Source organism: Dermacentor silvarum, chromosome 8 (assembly GCF_013339745.2).
Source record: "Dermacentor silvarum isolate Dsil-2018 chromosome 8, BIME_Dsil_1.4, whole genome shotgun sequence".
NCBI lineage: Eukaryota > Metazoa > Arthropoda > Arachnida > Ixodida > Ixodidae > Dermacentor > Dermacentor silvarum.
In genome coordinates, this window is record NC_051161.1 from 61,060,939 (window position 1) to 61,078,155 (window position 17,217).

Below are 17,217 nucleotides of genomic sequence, written 5' to 3' on the forward strand. Positions count from 1 at the left end.
GCGTGGGATCTGCCGGTTTTATTTCAATTCAAAGATGTGGACGCAGCAAACGTTTCTGGTACTTGCTTAAAAAATAACTACACGGGATTCTTAACGCATCAGCCGCGAAGGTGTCTAATCGTGCGAGCCGTTTAAGAGCTAAATCTATTTGCACAGAATGCAAACTATGGCTGTACAAATTAATCATAAAATCCGGTTGCAGAACCAGAGAGAGCAAAATGTAATGATGCGTACAAACATTGGAGGACGTTTAAGCTTCGCCTTTAAGAGTAGACCGCGATAGCATTGTCGGGACCCGTTCGCATTGCATCGTTCGCATCCGGCAAGTGGGCTTCATTCACTGCAACATAGAAGGTGGAAGAGCCAGCTTACGAAGACCAAGCTTACACCGATCCCCTTAAAGTCGGCTTCGCTTTTAAACAGAAATTCATTGCTGGGAAGACGTTTTTCCAGGGCCAATATAAGTATATATAGTCTTATATTAAAATGTGAAGGCCCTAGGACCTTTTTTCATTATTTTAATAATTGTTTGCTATTGCCCCGACGTGTGCGCGTGCCCAGAACGCATTTGGTCGGCCAAGTCCCCATTTGACCTGCCGAGGATGTCAGCGCCATCCGGATAAGATTTTCGCAAGTAGGCTACCCGAGTGAGCCGGTGTTTTTATGGTAGAAATGCTGGCAAAAGAGGTTTGAGTTTCCTCGTAACAGAATTATGTTTTCTCGTACATTGAAATAACAGTCCGACGCCACCATGTCTGTAGGTTGTGCTTAAGTTGTACTTTACAGTTTTTCTGACGGATTTCACTGTTATAAATTCAATTTTTGTTCATGAACAACTTCCACCACGACGAAGGGCATGCGCGGTCGGGGTGGTTCGGAATAATTTTTTCCGCCGCGGACGCCGACATCGCACGCCGACGCCGGATTTTCTGTGACACGGGGCCCTTAATGCTATCGCGTTAAAAAGTACCATAGCTTAAGCGATGCTTTAAGGTTATGTTTGATGTCATGATGAAATTTTGGATACATGTTTGATGTGTTTGTATATGTAGCACGTGAAAAAGCAGCACGGGAAAGAATGTAGACAACGGAGGTCATTTTCGCGCTGGTTTGTCCCTAACGTTCTGTGTGGAGAGCACTCGTCTTCTTCGCTGTAGTGTTTGCAAGAAGATGCCCCGCTACAGAACTGTAAGAAGACGTCCCAGGATGGTGGTGGTGGTGGTGGTGAAACTTTATTTCCAAAAAGGGTCCTGAAGGACCCTTGACTGTTCGTCAAGGTGTAGAGGGCACCTCCCACGTCGGGACGGGACCTCGCACGTCCCATGATGCACCGTGACTTTATACATGCAACCATGCATGCTTGGCATTCATGAATTGCAATCAGCCTTTCAACGTATTTTAGGAACGACGATCTTAATACGCGTAAGTCGTGCGTTTTCCTCCACGAAATTCCACCTACGCATAGCGCTGAAAGTTATTGCACCCATGCTTTGCATGGTCGTCTGCTGTCTCAGTGACGATCGCAGGCATCATCCCCGTTTGAGGCGTGTTGGCCGTCCTTGACGCTTAAACCGAGCTAACGTTTCTTGCGAGGCATTTAGAGCATGAACCACTCCGGTTGTATAACAAACACTATATTAGAAGCTGTAGCAGCGGCTGCTTCGAAGCCTTTCGACGGCCTGGCCAACGTTATATTCTAGACATGCGAGTCGCATTCGAGCCACACAGGAACACGAGATCTCCTAGCTGACGACTCGCCCAACGCCTGCTGCAACACGTACTAAAGCACTGTCCGGGGGCATGCATCCTTCGCCAGAACTATCCTGGCTTACGTCCATGGTCTACGAGGTCGTGCAGCGTCTGCTAAAGCATCACATTGTAAAGTTTTAAAGCCAAACCTCCAGAGATGAGCCATTCTTTGTTCAGTCTTTGCAATACAAGCGTCGTTCGGGAGCGAGAAGAATCAGGAAAACCGAGAGGATAGGTTTCTAGTAACAATCATATGAAGCCAGACCACAATGATGCTAAAAAAAGTATGTTGGAAACGAAGTATTCCTTTAATCGAAACGTAAAATGAAACAAGAATTAGGGGTTAGATTTTCGATAAACCTATGTTTATTGAAAATTGGTTGATATACTGAATCCTGGACAAGGGGGGGGGGGGACGAAAGTGGGACAAAAGATCGGAATAAAATACAATAAAAGAACAACGTCGTCCGTGTTATTTGTTGCACCCATGCCATGCCGGAAAATTATCACTTAGCACTTTTTCTCTCTACGTATAAGAAATGACCGTCGACCTCTTCTTTCGGTGGAGCACATACGCAAAAAAAATGCACACCTTATAGAATCACAGCGCAATTTCCAGCTAAACTATTTATTTCGAACAGTTGTAATAAGAATCTAGGTTGGCTGTAAATAACTCACATACTTTAAAGTATTGCCCTTATATGACTGGTCTGTTTGAAACATTGCCTTCATTTAACGCTTTCGAGCACTTGTTAGGAAAATTGGAAAAGAATTGACCCGCAGTCACATTACTTCGCGAGAACATTGGCCATAATACACGTCACGCATAGAATAACCCCTATTTCCCTTATGGGGAAACTATTTTAAACGTTCCATGCTAACTTCTCTTAACGGGCCGAAAACGAGGGTTTAGCAATTTTTGTTTAACTCATAAGAGACAAACATGATTTCAAATTTCCCTGCATATTGCCTGTAACATTCCCCAAATTTTCTCAAAATACAAACTTTTTGAGCTGTGTATTCTTTTTCTGAAAACTGGCATATAACGATATTGAGCGCTTCTGGTCGCATGAACAGATTCGCTGTAAAATTTGTCATTTGGCCCTCGGTGAGCTTTTGATACATTATTGTGCCACTTTAAAACGTTATCCCACTAAAAAAAGGGTGGGTGGGATAACAGCAAAGTGTCATGTAAAGCGCAAAAGACACGGACAGGGAAAAGAATGAGGACATACAGAGCGCTTACCTTTGCGAGCGCTCTTTATGTCCTCATTTTTTTTTTCACTGTCCGTGTTTTTTGTGCTTTACCTGCCTTAAAATGTCGCCGTACCAACTAGTTCATATACAGGCTCTAGTCAATACTTATTTTGTTAGAGAGCGCACATATGATTGAAAATTGCGCTGCAATCGCCATGACACCACTTACGTAAGCTGCTTCTCTAGAAGGTTGGCCACGAGCAAGGGCAAGAAGCAGAGAAGAAAGAGCGCAAAGATGACCGCCATCGTACGGGTGACGCGCAACTCTTCCTCCCTGTGATGCGAGAACGGGCTGCGCAGCCTGGTCCTGCCGGTGTAGGAGGCCAGTCTGCGCGAACTGCGCTGAATCTGCACAGGAAACATATCTCGCAATTGGCTCATCTAATTTTTTTTATTTACGTATATAATTCAATTCTGTTGGAGCTTTTCTAGAATCAAAGGAAGGATTGGCTATCTGTCAGAATACGCAAACTTATTCCTTCAAGCATGTTAAGTTGTTTCCGGGCTCGTATCTACTGCACAAATTCATTGGCCTCCTATGTCAAAAGTACTGCAGGGGTCCACGTTGTCTAAGGGTGAGCTGCAGTCCGTTCATGCTTCGCGAAATCTGCAAATAATTTTTAAGAAATCTAGAATTTCGTTGTCGTAACTGCCGGAGTGACTGGCAGCAGGTGATATAAAAGTGATATCATCTGCATCAAGATGGCGTGCCGCATTGGTTCAACAAACACGCCGCGATGGCAGTCACGCCCAGAACGAGTAGAAAAAGCCAAGATTGGCAGGGGTGGCCAAGAACGCAGATCCCAGCACAAGCAGAGTAATTTTGAGGCCATTCAAAGAGGACTACCATAGAGATTATGAGACCTCACGAACGTCAAAGGTTCACTGCACTACAGCCTCTGAGCAATGCAAAGTATAGCAAAGATCATAAGTAAACGTGACTCGTTTTCGCGTGAACAAAAGGTCTCCCTTTGACAGGCCTCCGAGTTCCTGGCATGTCATTGGCCATAGGACCTGTTGATAAAGCCCGGCGACTTCTTTGTGACGACTTCATGGGCAACCGAAATCGACTGCACAACACTGCTTTGCCGGACTGTCTTTCGCTGAATGTGGCGCTACCGAGTGAGGGGGGAGGAGGAGGGGTTACGTTACCTTGTAGTAGATGCGCCCGTAAGACGCTATGATTCCCATGCAGGGCACCAGGAAGGCTAAGGCGAACAGGAATATCTTGGGCGAGCGGCCGTCCTTGCTCAGCACGGTGCACGAGAAGGTCGGCCTGTGAAGCCCGAAGCGGCCCCACCAGCCGAGCAGCACGGGCAACAGCACGCCGAAACCAAGAAGCCAGCACGAGATGACCGCCACCACCGTGCGCCGCCCAGAGAACAAGCGGTCGTGCCGACGACGCGAGCTCACCAGCACGCCCCTGAAAGATAAAAAAAAAAAAGGACTATCACAGGAAACCGTAAAGGAGCACTAAGGAGAAATATTAACTGTAGGATTCTCAGAGCGCTGCGGCGCCATCTATAGTGTCATTTCAGGCACTCTATGATCATTCAGTATTTCCCAGACGATGCTGAGTATTTTTTGGAAGATATCGCTATGAGTGAGCGCGTATCAAGGCGAGCGCGTTGGAAGACTGGGGTGGCACAGGCAGCTGACGAGTGAGACATGGACGTTGTGCGGCCGCAGAAAGTTACCGCGGATAGGCTTTGGGATGAACTGTGGGCTCAGCAGGTTGTACGGTTATTCCTGTCACTTAGTGTTTTTGCGTTAAGCTGCCGCTTTTAACACGAAAGTGTTTTATGCCGGGGTCCACCAAGACTTCACTGACGTATTTCCGTCACGGAAATACGTCATAGAACATAATACAAAGAAAGAAACCAGAAGAAAAAGTTCCACAAACATGCAAAATTTGGAAATCGAACCCACGACCTCTCGGTCCGCGACGATAGATCGCCGAGCGTTTAACCCATTGCGCCACAAACGCATTTGCAGAGAGCTACACAGACGCGCCTTATATATCTAACACTCCTCCGTGTACCCGCGCTCTTGCTCGGGGCGGTGCCGCCGCCTACGAGCAGAAAAGAAAAGTACTGCATTATGACACTAACGCTACAGTGTACACTGTACTAACGCGCACCGACAGTGAACGCTTCGGTGGTCTCAGCACTACGACGCCTCGATGCCAGCATTCGAAGGGACGCTGGCATCAAGAAGCACTACCAACGCCACCTAGGTGGCGTTCACCGTACTCAGCACAGCGGAGCGTGGCCTCCGCAATTAGCTCTGAAAATGTTTCTGAAGTTGATCGCGGAGGCTGCAATTACGACGCGCTGTACGCGCTGATTTGACTCGGTGACGATTCAGTTACGTGCTTTGTCTTGCGCGTTGTATTAGTGTGTCAGTTACGTGCTTCGTCTTTCGCGTTGTGCTAGCGTGTGCAGCGTAGTGCAGCTTCCATATGCACGACGGTTGCTCATGGTCATCGACGTTGGTAGTCGTGATGGAGGAGACGTGCCACCAGGCGTCAGCGTGGGTGCATCAACGCCTAAGGGCGCTTTAGCCACAAAACACCAATAGACATTATATATCAATGTGCAATAAACATTACACTACTTCTGTGAAGACACGTTTCACTTTCGTGTTCTATACCGATTCCTATATAAGAGGGATCAACCACATTTTTTTTAAATAAATGTCCCACCGCTAATTTGCGTCCTTGAAGCCCACGACCTCAGCAGTAGCGTCACTGCAATAGTTAAACTTGACCCGAAGACGATTAATACCTTTATATATAGAAATGAGAACATAATAGACTCACCAGTGAGCAAAACTATGGTATGCCAGAAAAATCTCAATGCCAATTTCTGGTGACGGTGCCAGACGATACCAGTCTTGCGGCACCAGCTCAGTTCCTGGACCATCTCAGATCCCTAGACACTGGCAAAAACTACGTAATTAACATTTTGTATGTAGACAACGGGTGCTCATTTAAGCATAAAATAAAAAGGTCATCCTGGCAACTTTTATAGGGTTTCACTGCACGAAATGACTGGCGCAAATACCACCAAGTAAGTGACGTCGTTATGACTGCTTAGTCGCCGCGGTTCGAGAGCGAGCTTTAAAGGAATTAGCTTCTTCAGTTTCTCCCTAGTGATGAATCCTTCCCCGCCGGATAACCGCCAAGTTTTAAACGAACAGCAATACCAGTGTCCATATTCGTTTAGTGTTTTTTTTTTCTCATTAATGTCTCTAATTCCTGCAAAGAGAAAATTATGCGAGACACAAGGCGTGAGCGTGAAATGCAGGGAATTTATCTACATACTTACTTCATGCTTCAATGGTCTTACGCACACTGCGTAGACCACAAAACCTCCTGGTGTCTGTCCTGGTGAACCTCCCAGACCACGCTGGGAGGTTCACCAGGACAGAGCCTGGTTGGCTACTCTGCACTGGGGTAAGGGGAAGGAAAATTTAAAGAGAAAGAGGGAAAATCCACTGTGAAACGTGCGGGACTTGAAAGACTATCTGTGCTGATGCACAGGTGCAATATTGCAAAGGTCACTGCTCACGTGATCTCACACATGGCGCTCCGTAGATATCAATCGATTCAACCAAGGTTTCCAAACTGTGGTCGCTCTGGTTTACTCACGTCCACCGGTGGACAAATGAACTCGCAAGTCTAGAGCTCACTTGCATGCACTCTGGAGAACGTACCAATACTCAACACATATTATGAACCTGCTTCTCCCCCGCCCCTTCCAAGACTTCTCCAACCGCTCATCTCCTTCACCGGATTCACACTACACACTGCAACCCCCCCCCCCCTTTTTTTTTTCAGAGTAATTATTTCTGACAATGACGCTTGGCAGAACGAAATTGCCACGTATTTATTGGACAAGCTAAATCTCTTGAGATCAGAGATCTGTTTTTAGTAAAATGTTCTAACTATATTTTAAGACTTTGTGATAGCACCAAGCCCAGCGAGCCGCTCGTGTCAGTGGAGCCCTGACTAGGGGCCCCAACCATGGGACCTCAAATTTTGTTTTATTCATTAAAGTTTCTCTCTCTCTCTCACGACGACAAGGGGTTGAGAGGCTTCTCAGTCAACGTCAAGGACTTGTGCTATGTGCTCCCTCATTTTACCTGTTAAAATGCGTCGAAAATAGCACAGACGAGTTCGGAGTGCTTAAGCTTGCTAATGTAGCTGTCATTTCGGCCAAAATTTTTTAGATATGTTGAAATTTTGCGTATCTTCAACTTTCAACCAGTGGAACAAAGGTGTATTCCTGTAAAAATGGGGGGTTTGCATTGGGTCCCGCCTAGCTGCTGTGTTAAGCAATTTATCTTTAGATCAGCTAGACAGAGGCTTGCGAAATCGTTTCGAAGGACCAAATGTACGAAAAGGGTTTAGGAATGTGGACGATTTTATAGCGTTTATTGACTGAACGTTTGAACGTTTCCGAGAGGAGCGTGCTGCAGATTTAAATATGTGTCTTCACAGTCTTCATCCCCTTGAAGTCAGAGTTGGGCGGCCGGTATATGAAATTTCAGATTTCTTGATTTGAAGTTCGCATGCTTCGACCACCGGCTGTCCTGGTGCTATAACCCTCGGACGAAGAAAGCCCTTCTTCTACTTTGTTCCAGCCATTCGAAACTAGTCAAGAGAAGCATAAAGAATATTGCAACGAAGTGAGATCGACGAGGACGCGGAGCAGCACCAACAAAAGCACCTTATCAGTCATCAACAAAACCAACAACGTCTTCTTCGTCTCCACGCTTAACCTAAAAACCCGCGCTACTTCAACCTTGTCCCCACTGGCACATACCCGCGGCAATATAGTTGTTCCATTGGCTCCCCCAGTAGAAAAAAACAAAACAAATCATCGTCCCGATAACAGAGGCTTGGCAAACTGCGATAAAGAAAAAATACTACATCTCCCGCTAAAGGGAACCATGTGTGGATGCGAAGCAGCGCGGAGATGGTTAGCTTGAGCGTGAGATGGTTTCGCGGCAGCGGCCCGAGCGCTCATCGCGGCGCTGCACAGGAGAGAGAATGAGGCGCGCGCGCTCCGTCATTTTCATACCGCGGAACTACCGTGGCGCCCCCAGCGGAGTATACGGCTGTCGCACCACGTGTCGTGCGCGCCGCTCCGGGTTCCTAGAGGAGAGGAAGGGGGAGCGTAGGAGAGGAGAGGGGGCGGGGACGCGCATGCGCTGTGGGGGTGTGGGACGCCGCGGGACGGAGGGACGGACAAAGCCCCCGCCACAAGCTGCTTCGCATCTAAAAAAACTGCGCAGTCTTGTCAGTCTTCATAGTACGACTTCATACGAAGCCGCGGGTATGTGCCAGTGGGGACGAGGTTGAAGTAGCGCGGTGTTGAAGTAACACTGGCTACCTCGTCTTTCCACGCTCGAGCGCGTGCAAACTAACACGTGCAAGGTTCACTCCTACGAACGCAGTGGTGAACGGGTTTCAGTCCTTGGAGTCAACTCGGCGTTAACGCAATGTCTGAAAGTCCATCTCATCACAGTATGGCTTGTTTATGAAAGTAAAGGCTGCTGTTCTTAGTAGCACTACGTGCGTGTATTCTTTTGTGCCTTCTCGTGTCCTTGTTTTTTGCCTCCGTTATAAATCACTGGTTTCAGTATGAACAACCAACAAGCCCACATCGCCACTCTTGTTGACGGTAATGCATTTAGCATTGAGTCAATATAGCGAGACAATGTATTGCCACCGTCGAAACGAATTATGTATGAGGCGTGTACTGCTGCGAGATTCCTCTTTAGCGCTTCCATAAGAACATCGGCACCATCTAGCACCGACGCCTCGAAGCCTGCACGTGGCCTCCGAAATGCACGGCACGTCGGTGCGTGCGAGCGCTGAGAAACGCATCATGCGGCAGCCGGGCTCCTCACTCGCGCTTCTTTCTGGACAGGCAGCGCCATCTAGTGGAGCTTCCGAGAAGTCTGCGCGTGACCTCCGAGACGAGAAGATGCGAACGCTGAGAATTGTTCGCTCGCTTGCCGCACACCTAGTGGCACATACTCCGTGACCCAAGTTGGCGACAGGTTTACTGAAGAGCGGCACATACCCGGTGCATTCATGGCGCAGCTCGCGAAAGGGCTGGCGTGAAAGACGTTCGTGGAAACGAGGTACATAACGCAATGCAGCTTGACCCGCCGCGGTGGCTTAGCTAAGGCTATGGTGTGGCGCTGCGAAGCCCGAGGTCGAGGGATCAAATGCCGGCCGCAGCGGCCGCATTTAGGTGGGGAATAAATGCAAAAAGGCCCGTGCATTGGGGTCACGTTTAAGATCCCCTGTGGTGAAAATTAATTCGGAGTCCCCCACTACAGCGTGCCTCATAATCAAATCGTGGTTTTGGCATGTAAAACCCCAGCATTCATTTCAATAGTGTCGCAGCCTAGTAAAGTGTCGGGTGGCTGTCCTTGAGGAACCCTTGCGCCATGGGTTCGTTTCCGCCCAACACCGAAGAAATATGAAGGATGTTTTCCGTCATTATAGAGCGGCACATTCCCAGGGGCACATACCTAGTTACCCAAGTTGGCGTCAAAGACGTTCATTGAACAGCGGCATAGACCGAGTGGCGCATACTCCATGCTCCAAGTCGGCGTCGAAGAGTCATTGAACAGTGGTACCCATCCAGTCCCGCATCTACAGTGACCCATGTCGGCGTGAAAGATGTTCTTTGAAGAGTGGCGCATATGTACACATTGCCACATACTCAGTGACCCAATTTGGTCCGACGGTTGGTTTCGGACCTTGTTCCCGCAGCACGGTAGCCCGATGGGCTACCCATTCAACCTGTGACTCTGGTGGGCGGCGAAACGGTTAGATACATACACAGATAGCTAGCCCCCGGATAGTGCGTGAAGTACCCTAGGAATGCCAACGCATTAAAAAAGTTCACGCAGTCCTGATTGATGCAGGTACTGCTGCAATGCATTAGCACACTTGTCAGTATATCCAACGAGCAAAGCGACGCCAACTTCGGTTACTGGATATGTGACAATAGGTAAGTGCCGCTTTTCAACGATTCTCTGTCACGCGAACTCTTCAATGAACCTTTTTCACGCCAACTTGAGTCACAGGGTGTATGCTATTTGCTATTTCCTGCCTTTTATAATAATCATTATATAAAACATATAATCAACAATTACGCAACAAATATAAGATGCATTGCGAATAGTAATTAAAGCTGCCACGCATCTCTAAAGGATGGATGGATGCACAGACAATTTTGTTTTTCATCTTCAAGACACGTTCACATTGACAGTGAAGCAGCGAAGACCTCGCGGAGCGGTCATGGCGGGCGGAAAACCAGACAGCGAGCGTGATCGTTCTAGGACAAATTTTTGCCCCTCGAACAAATATTTCGCCTGCAGCTTGCAAAATTGCGACGTTGTCGCATATCGTTTGCCAGTCCTCGGATTGACGTTGTGCTTGATCTTGGTGTAGCGGGAATCGTTTCGCAAGATGATGAGATTAAGGTGAGAGGTGTCCAGCTTAGTATGCAACTCGCGTGCTTTTGAGCAACTTTCCATAGCTCGTTTTGCAGCTTGAGGATAGGTGCGACAGATAAACGGTGTTCGCTATATCGTGTTTCATCCGCGCACCTTCATTAAAAAAAGAAAAGTCGCAGTTTCTCCCGAAAGGCAAAGAATCGATCGCGATAGCAAATTACTAGGCACCTATACGAAGTAAGGAGAGTAGTTTTATTGGCCGTATAAACTTGCAAACATTCGCTAAGTAGCTAAATTAAGCATGGTGTTCATCTTCTTCATTCTGGGGTTTTACGTGGCAAAACCAGTTCCGATTATGAGGCACGCCGTAGTGGAGGGCTCCGGATTCATTTTGACCACCTGGGGCTCTTTAACGTGCACTACAACGCAAGCATACGGGCGTTTTTGCATTTCGCCTCCATCGAAATGCGGCCGCCACGGCCGAGATTCGATCCCGCGACCTCGTGCTCAGCAGCGCAACGCCTTAGCTGAATGAGCCATCCCGGCGGGTAATTAAGCATGGTGTCACGCGCGTACTGGCAAACACGAACTCATCTCACTCGATAACTGCGGACACTCGCTGTCAAAACGGTCGCGTAAAGAAGCGCAATTGCAGCAACAGCGAGCGAATTGGCCTACGTGCTGCCTCTCATTTGAGCACGAACTAAGCGGCGACAACACAGCGCACACGAAGCTATTGGTCCTCGACCTAGGCTATGTCCCCATCACAAATCGCTTTCAAGTTAAGGCCCGGACGGCCGCGCTCAGCCGCGCCTACGCAGCCGCCGCCGCCGCAGTAGAGCGCCCCCCGGTGCCTTGCGCGCGATGGAAGACGGTGCGCTTCCTCCCCGTCTTCCTTCCTCGCGCGCAAGATCGCACGCGTTCACTCGCACACACAGCATATACGGCGCGCGGCTACGATATTATCGGTCTTTCACTTTAAACGGAACATCATGGAGACGCCGACGGCGGAAATGCGCCTGCAGTATCCAGATAATTGTTATCGCGATATAAGGATCACGTCTATACGCTTGTGCGTCGTATACAAATATCGGCGCTCCGAAAGAAATTGGCAGTTTCGCCCGAAGAGCGAAGCCCTGATTGCAATAGGAAGGTGTAGCGTTACGCTTGAAATTCTCGTACGGTGTTCTAACTATACGCGTGTTCGACTAACGCGGACGCAATATACACGGGTGCGCCAAAATTTCAGGCACCCTTAAAAGCTTTGACACGCCGTGTTGGGCCTGCATGACATCACAAAGGCGCCACTACGCAGCCCGTAAAGAGCCGCGCCAGTAAAATTACATCACTTTCAGGTTTGAGCACTGATGTTGTTTTGCACTTCAAGTGCTTAACAGACAGAAGATTTAGGATAAAAGGCATGTGTTGTGAGCGTTATGTTTCATGAAGTTTGTTTGCGGGCTGCCATTCTCAAAGTTCTGAGGAATAATTTAGTCAAGAACGTAAGACCTGGCATGGGCAATTTTGGTGGTAGAATAGTGTAGCACTATAACCCGCACAGACAGTATGGCATATAGCATGGCATGCTACATAGCATACATATAGCTAAATATATTTGGAGCATCTCACTGCAACACCGACGCCGACGACGAAAGTTCACTTGCAGTGTTCTTATAATTGCTGTCGCAATAAAAGGTTATGATACGCGATATTTCTCTGGCGCAAAGCCAAATGGCAAGAAAATTAAGCGTTGCTCGCAGGGCGTTGGTCACCTAGAAGCAGGGTATATCCCCCCGGTAAACCTTACCGCCCGGAAACACATCTTGAAGGCACGTAGTGAGAGCGACGTACAGAAGCGACGAAAGCGGCGACATTTAAGCTGGATTCACACGACGCATCAAATTCCGGGAACAAGGCTCAATGCCGCCCAATCATGCCGCTCACAAGGACGAAGCAGTGCAGTTCACTGCGCCACGTCATGCTGGTCCGCTGAATTTGGTCTGTCTTAATTTAACAGCGCGGAATCGCTGTACGCGGAAACGTCGCCGGCTTTTGCCGGTCCTCTCTCTCACTAGGCCGGTGCTGACATGCCCTTACTCTTTCTTTCACAGCGTAAGCTGTTATGGGCTATTCCAATAGCCACTTCGGTTCGCGATGGTGTCCGCCGCCGCCGCCTCCACACACCGATATCGAGTACTATACGGTCCGACCGTGCCGGTGTCCGTAACCGCTATCGCTCGAAATGCGAAAAAAAAAAGTACCCGGTTCCCACCGGGATTGAACCCGGGCCCGCTGCGCCAGAGTCAGACACTCTATCACTGAGCCACGCAAGCGCTTGCTATCATGCAGCGAAAAAAATGCCCAATAAACGCGGCCTAGCGCGCAATCAATGCGATCCCGAGCCTCCGCCAGTATGGTGGTGCCATCTAGTTAAGGCGCCTGCAAACGCAGCGTGCCCGACATGGAAGTTGCATATAGCAGTTGCTTGCTGCATGTAACTGGACCTCGCTAACTCAAGCAGGCTAGGTGACTATTTGTCACAGTTTTGAAGATTCCAATAAACAATCGTCATCATCATCATCAACAACAACAACAACGACATACCGTGCCACGGGTCAAGGGGTGTGAGATGTGCGCCACGTATTCTGGATACATATTCTGTACATGTTATGGCGTCTCCACGCAAGGTACGATCCGCTGCCGAAGAAGCGAATCGTAGAGCTACGTGCGCGGCTACAACCAGGCATCATCGGGCTCAGCAGACAGATGTGCGGTGAGCATTACAAGCCACAGCTCGCCGTCGACACCGGGCGGACAGTTGAGATCGTTCTCGTCAAAACGTGGCGAAGAGACTTTGCCGCGAAGACACTGTTGTGCGTGGTGCCGCAATTGGAGCTACTCTTGAGCCGCTCCACTGTGCTGCGTGTGCCGCGCAGGCCTGTGACTTTTTTTCCGTACTCCTCCTCCTAAGGTCTTTCGGTGTCCAATATCTTTCCTTAAGTGGAGTAGCATTTAGGAAATTATATGTAAGTGCCGGCAGAGTTCTCATCTATACATCATCTCTCAATAAACAAGCGCAAGCCCACCTGCTGACGGAGATGCCGGTCATCGAGAATATGGATGTGGCCACGTTCCCATAGAAGAAGAAGCCGAAAACGACGCACATGTCGTCGCCGAACATCCAGCAGCGGCGGAAGTAGCGCGTCGCCGTCAGCGGCAGGTTGACGGCGCAGAAGAGCAGGTCGGCGCAGCACAGGCTCAGCACGAACGCCGTGGTCGGGCCGCGCAGCCGCCGGTTTCGGCCCAGCGACACCAGCGTGAGCAAGTTGCCCGGCACACCCAGAAGCACGAATAGCGCACAGCAGGCACCCGCGATGTAAGAAAGGTCGCGAGGGTACTCGAGAGCGTCGTCCACCGGGCACGTCCCCGCCGTGGTCGAGGTGACGTTCTCCTTTGGAAGGTAATGAAGCAATGCACGCGGCAATTAAAGGGCCACTAAAGACAAACACCAATTCAATTTAAACTGAAAGTACAGAGTTGGGCTAATACCAAATTTCTTGAATACGAATCGACTACGAATGGTAAGAATCGTATATCGCATCTAATATCGAATAGTTAAATGCGGCGGCAAATATTTACAGCAGGAAGATTTATTTCTGCATAATTAGCTACCACGGCTATAGTGACTAGTGCAAAAAAAAAAGGGGGGCAGCTAGCTATAACTGACAAGGGATCCGTTTTAAGCACATCACTGATTGTAACGAAAAAAAAAAAAAAACCTGCACTAATAGCCGCACAACCAATTTGGAACGGAGCCATCATTTTTATTTTGCCGGAATTTTTTTAAATCTCCTGTTGCAGGTAACATAATTCTATAGTCCTTGTGCTGGATTATACAGAGAGGCGGACATAACTTGCGCTTGGAACAAGTCAGGCTATATATTTTGTATTTCGCCTGATTGCGTAACCTGTCATTATTAATCAACTTCTCAAATATTATAATCAGAGCAATGTTGTCGAGGAGATAATTGTAGGCCATCACGAAAAATTTCCGATCCATCTTTCTGTCACTCTATATAGACCTGCTACGTAAGTTTTTTTACAAGCCTGAAAGAAAGTCTGTGGGAAAAAAAGGTCCGCGTGACTAGTCGCGCGGCAGTTTTCAATTTATTAAAGTTGATTAGTGAATAAGTAACTATGTCATGAGGCGAAATACCAAGAAATAATCTAACTTGCTCCAAGCGGCGGCCAACAACATCACCTTGTTTCTGTCCAACTAAGCGGCACTCGCATATTTTTAAAATTTGGCGCAGGCTACCTGGGCCACCTTGTATATGAAGTGGCTTAGATTCCGCTTGACACCGGATAAATTGGAAATACTTTTTTTGTCACTGAGGAGTGACACACACCCACTCGCCCATACCCAGTGACCCAATTAAGCTGGCGTGAAAGAGGCTCATTGAAGATCGACGCATAGCCAGTGTCACATACGCACTGACCCAAGTTGGCCCGATGCTTGGTTACAAACTTGGTTACCGCAGAATGCTCCACCCATCAGACCAGGGGTTCCAAAATTTTCTGGCCTTGGGGAACCCCACCTGCCTTCACAAAGTGCCGCCAGAACCCCCCCCCCCTCTCTCTCTCTTCCTTATACTCCTTTTCCCCATCGATGTGCTTCTCCACGGTCACGCAATGATTGTTGCGACGAATGAACTGAACCGCTTAAAAATTGGAGGTCGCTTAAGCCTCGCCTTTAAGAGTGGAACGCGATGGCGTTATCGGGCGCCGTTAGCATGGCATTTTTATGAGTAGGCTTCACTGCAACACACAACGTTTGAAAGCCAGCTTACAAAGACAAAGCTTACACCGATCCCCTTAAAGTCGGCTTCACTTTTAAACAAAAATGCATTGCTGGTAAGACAATTTTACAGGGGCAATATATGCCGTCTTATATCAAAATGTGAAGGCCCTAGGACATTTCTTTATTGTTTTAATAATTGCTTGCAATTGCCCCGAGGCGGGCGAGTGTCCAAAACGCATTAGGCAGGCTAAGTAGAAGTTTGACCTGCCGAAGAGGCGAACGGAGGAGGCGAGACCATCTGGATGGTGTTTTTGTAAGTAACCTATACCCGGGCGTGCCGCTGTAGCATGGTAGAAATGCTGGAAAAGGGGTTTGTGTTTCCAGCGCCGGATTTTCTGCGACACGGGGCCCTTAACGCTCTCGCGTTAAAAATGAGAACAAAAGAAGTGCAGAAATGATTGGATCATTTAAAAAGAATAATCATTGTGCGGCTCAGTTGCAATTACGCCTGAGGTTGCTTGTGCAGTCGTCGTACTTCCTATGCGGACTGCGTGAAGAGATATTTAGCGTAAAATTAAGCTGAAGTGAAAATAATCCTACATGCCCTCATTACCGTCTTGATGGCTACTATGTTGTGCATGAGCACGTTTAAGCAATTTCACCAGAAATCTACTCGCCAGTTACGGAAACACACTGTCCAAACTTGAACGCCATTTGAGCGAAACAAGAATAAACAAATCAATGCCGGGTCAGCTTGGAGTCTCCCATATTTACGGTTCAGCGCGTTATCCGTGATCTCGAACGACGTCATGATTGACCGGGGAACTTACGATTGCAGAATAACATCAGAATTATTTTTTTCCTGCACTGCTCCGCGCTGAAAACTGATCCGTGACGACATCAGCGTTTTTTTTTTTTTTTTACCGCAGGCGCGCCCTGCATGCCCTTATACTACGCCGACGGCCATTGTCATACCTCGACTACGAGTCGACACACTGCTAGATTCGAAAGTTGCTGTCAGCCTGCAGGACACACAAGTCCATTCTCGTTCAGACCATCCTATGAGCAAGAATGATGCACGTCCAGTATGGACACTGTGGGCCCGCGATTCGCACAGCCTTGAACGCTGCTGTCACGATGGTCTTTCTCACAAAGACTACCGAAGTGCGGATGTGCTAGTTTTAATAGTTAAATTCAAATTATAATGCAAAACATCGGCGGAACCCATCTCACGATCACTGTCAACGGTAATATACTCTCAAATATTTGTCGATTGTCGAGAAGAAACTAGAATGACAGCTGAACAAGGCAGCAAGTCGCTAAAAGGTCGGCGCGTTTAGCCTTCTCTAGTCTCTTGAACGTCTAGCTGCCACACTGCGATTGCCATCACACTGCAGTGGAGGCTAGCCTTCCACGGAAATGTGGATACGACTGGATACCGGATACGTACGACCTTAGTCACAGTCCATTCGGGACGTTATAATCAATCTACCGGTTGATCAGTAAACCATTCATTCAGTCAACGTCACTCAGTCCCTCAGTCAATGGGAAACGCACGCGTGGTCTTACCATTTTCGCAGGCCTCTTGGACGGTGGCGAGTTTTTTTGCAGCTCAGCAGTCTCGTCGTGTTCACGTAGTACATGACGAACCAACGGACGGCTCCAAAAGCGAGGGGCGTCGAATACAGCGTTGACGGCCGCTTTCGTAAACACTATAGCAATGCCCTCGGCGACACATACGTCCCCAGTGATTCACGTGTAGATTTTTGCAGATGGCCACAATGCATATATACAGATTCACCATCATCCGCTTGCGGCGTGCAATGCTTAATGCGACATTTCCGGCACTGTTGGTATGAGCTTTCACGCAAGCATGTTTTTTTTTTTTTTTTTTTTGAAAACGAGGCAATGGCGGAGTTTGGTGC

At 48.3% G+C, this 17,217-nt stretch overlaps 1 protein-coding gene across 1 annotated transcript; it reads right to left on the minus strand.

Moving 5' to 3' along the window:
• Positions 1 to 4,149: 4,149 nt before the first annotated feature.
• On the minus strand, positions 4,150 to 15,932 carry LOC119462160 (protein trapped in endoderm-1). Its single transcript, XM_037723505.2, has 3 exons — positions 15,906 to 15,932; positions 13,578 to 13,942; positions 4,150 to 4,429 (listed from the first exon to the last, which is right to left on the minus strand). Exons 1-3 carry the CDS (start codon positions 15,930 to 15,932, stop codon positions 4,150 to 4,152), a joined length of 672 nt encoding a protein of 223 aa, XP_037579433.2.
• Between the last annotated feature and the right edge of the window lie 1,285 nt (positions 15,933 to 17,217).

Bases quoted from the DNA above. Each gene is read 5' to 3' on its own strand.
- LOC119462160 (XM_037723505.2), bottom strand. From the start codon at position 15,932: ATGCACAACATAGTAGCCATCAAGACG. The intron at 13,943-15,905 runs GTAATGAGGGCA...TACCTTCCAAAG, and splicing joins ACATAGTAGCCATCAAGACG to GAGAACGTCACCTCGACCAC. The intron at 4,430-13,577 runs GTGGGCTTGCGC...TTTATCTTTCAG, and splicing joins ACCGGCATCTCCGTCAGCAG to GGGCGTGCTGGTGAGCTCGC.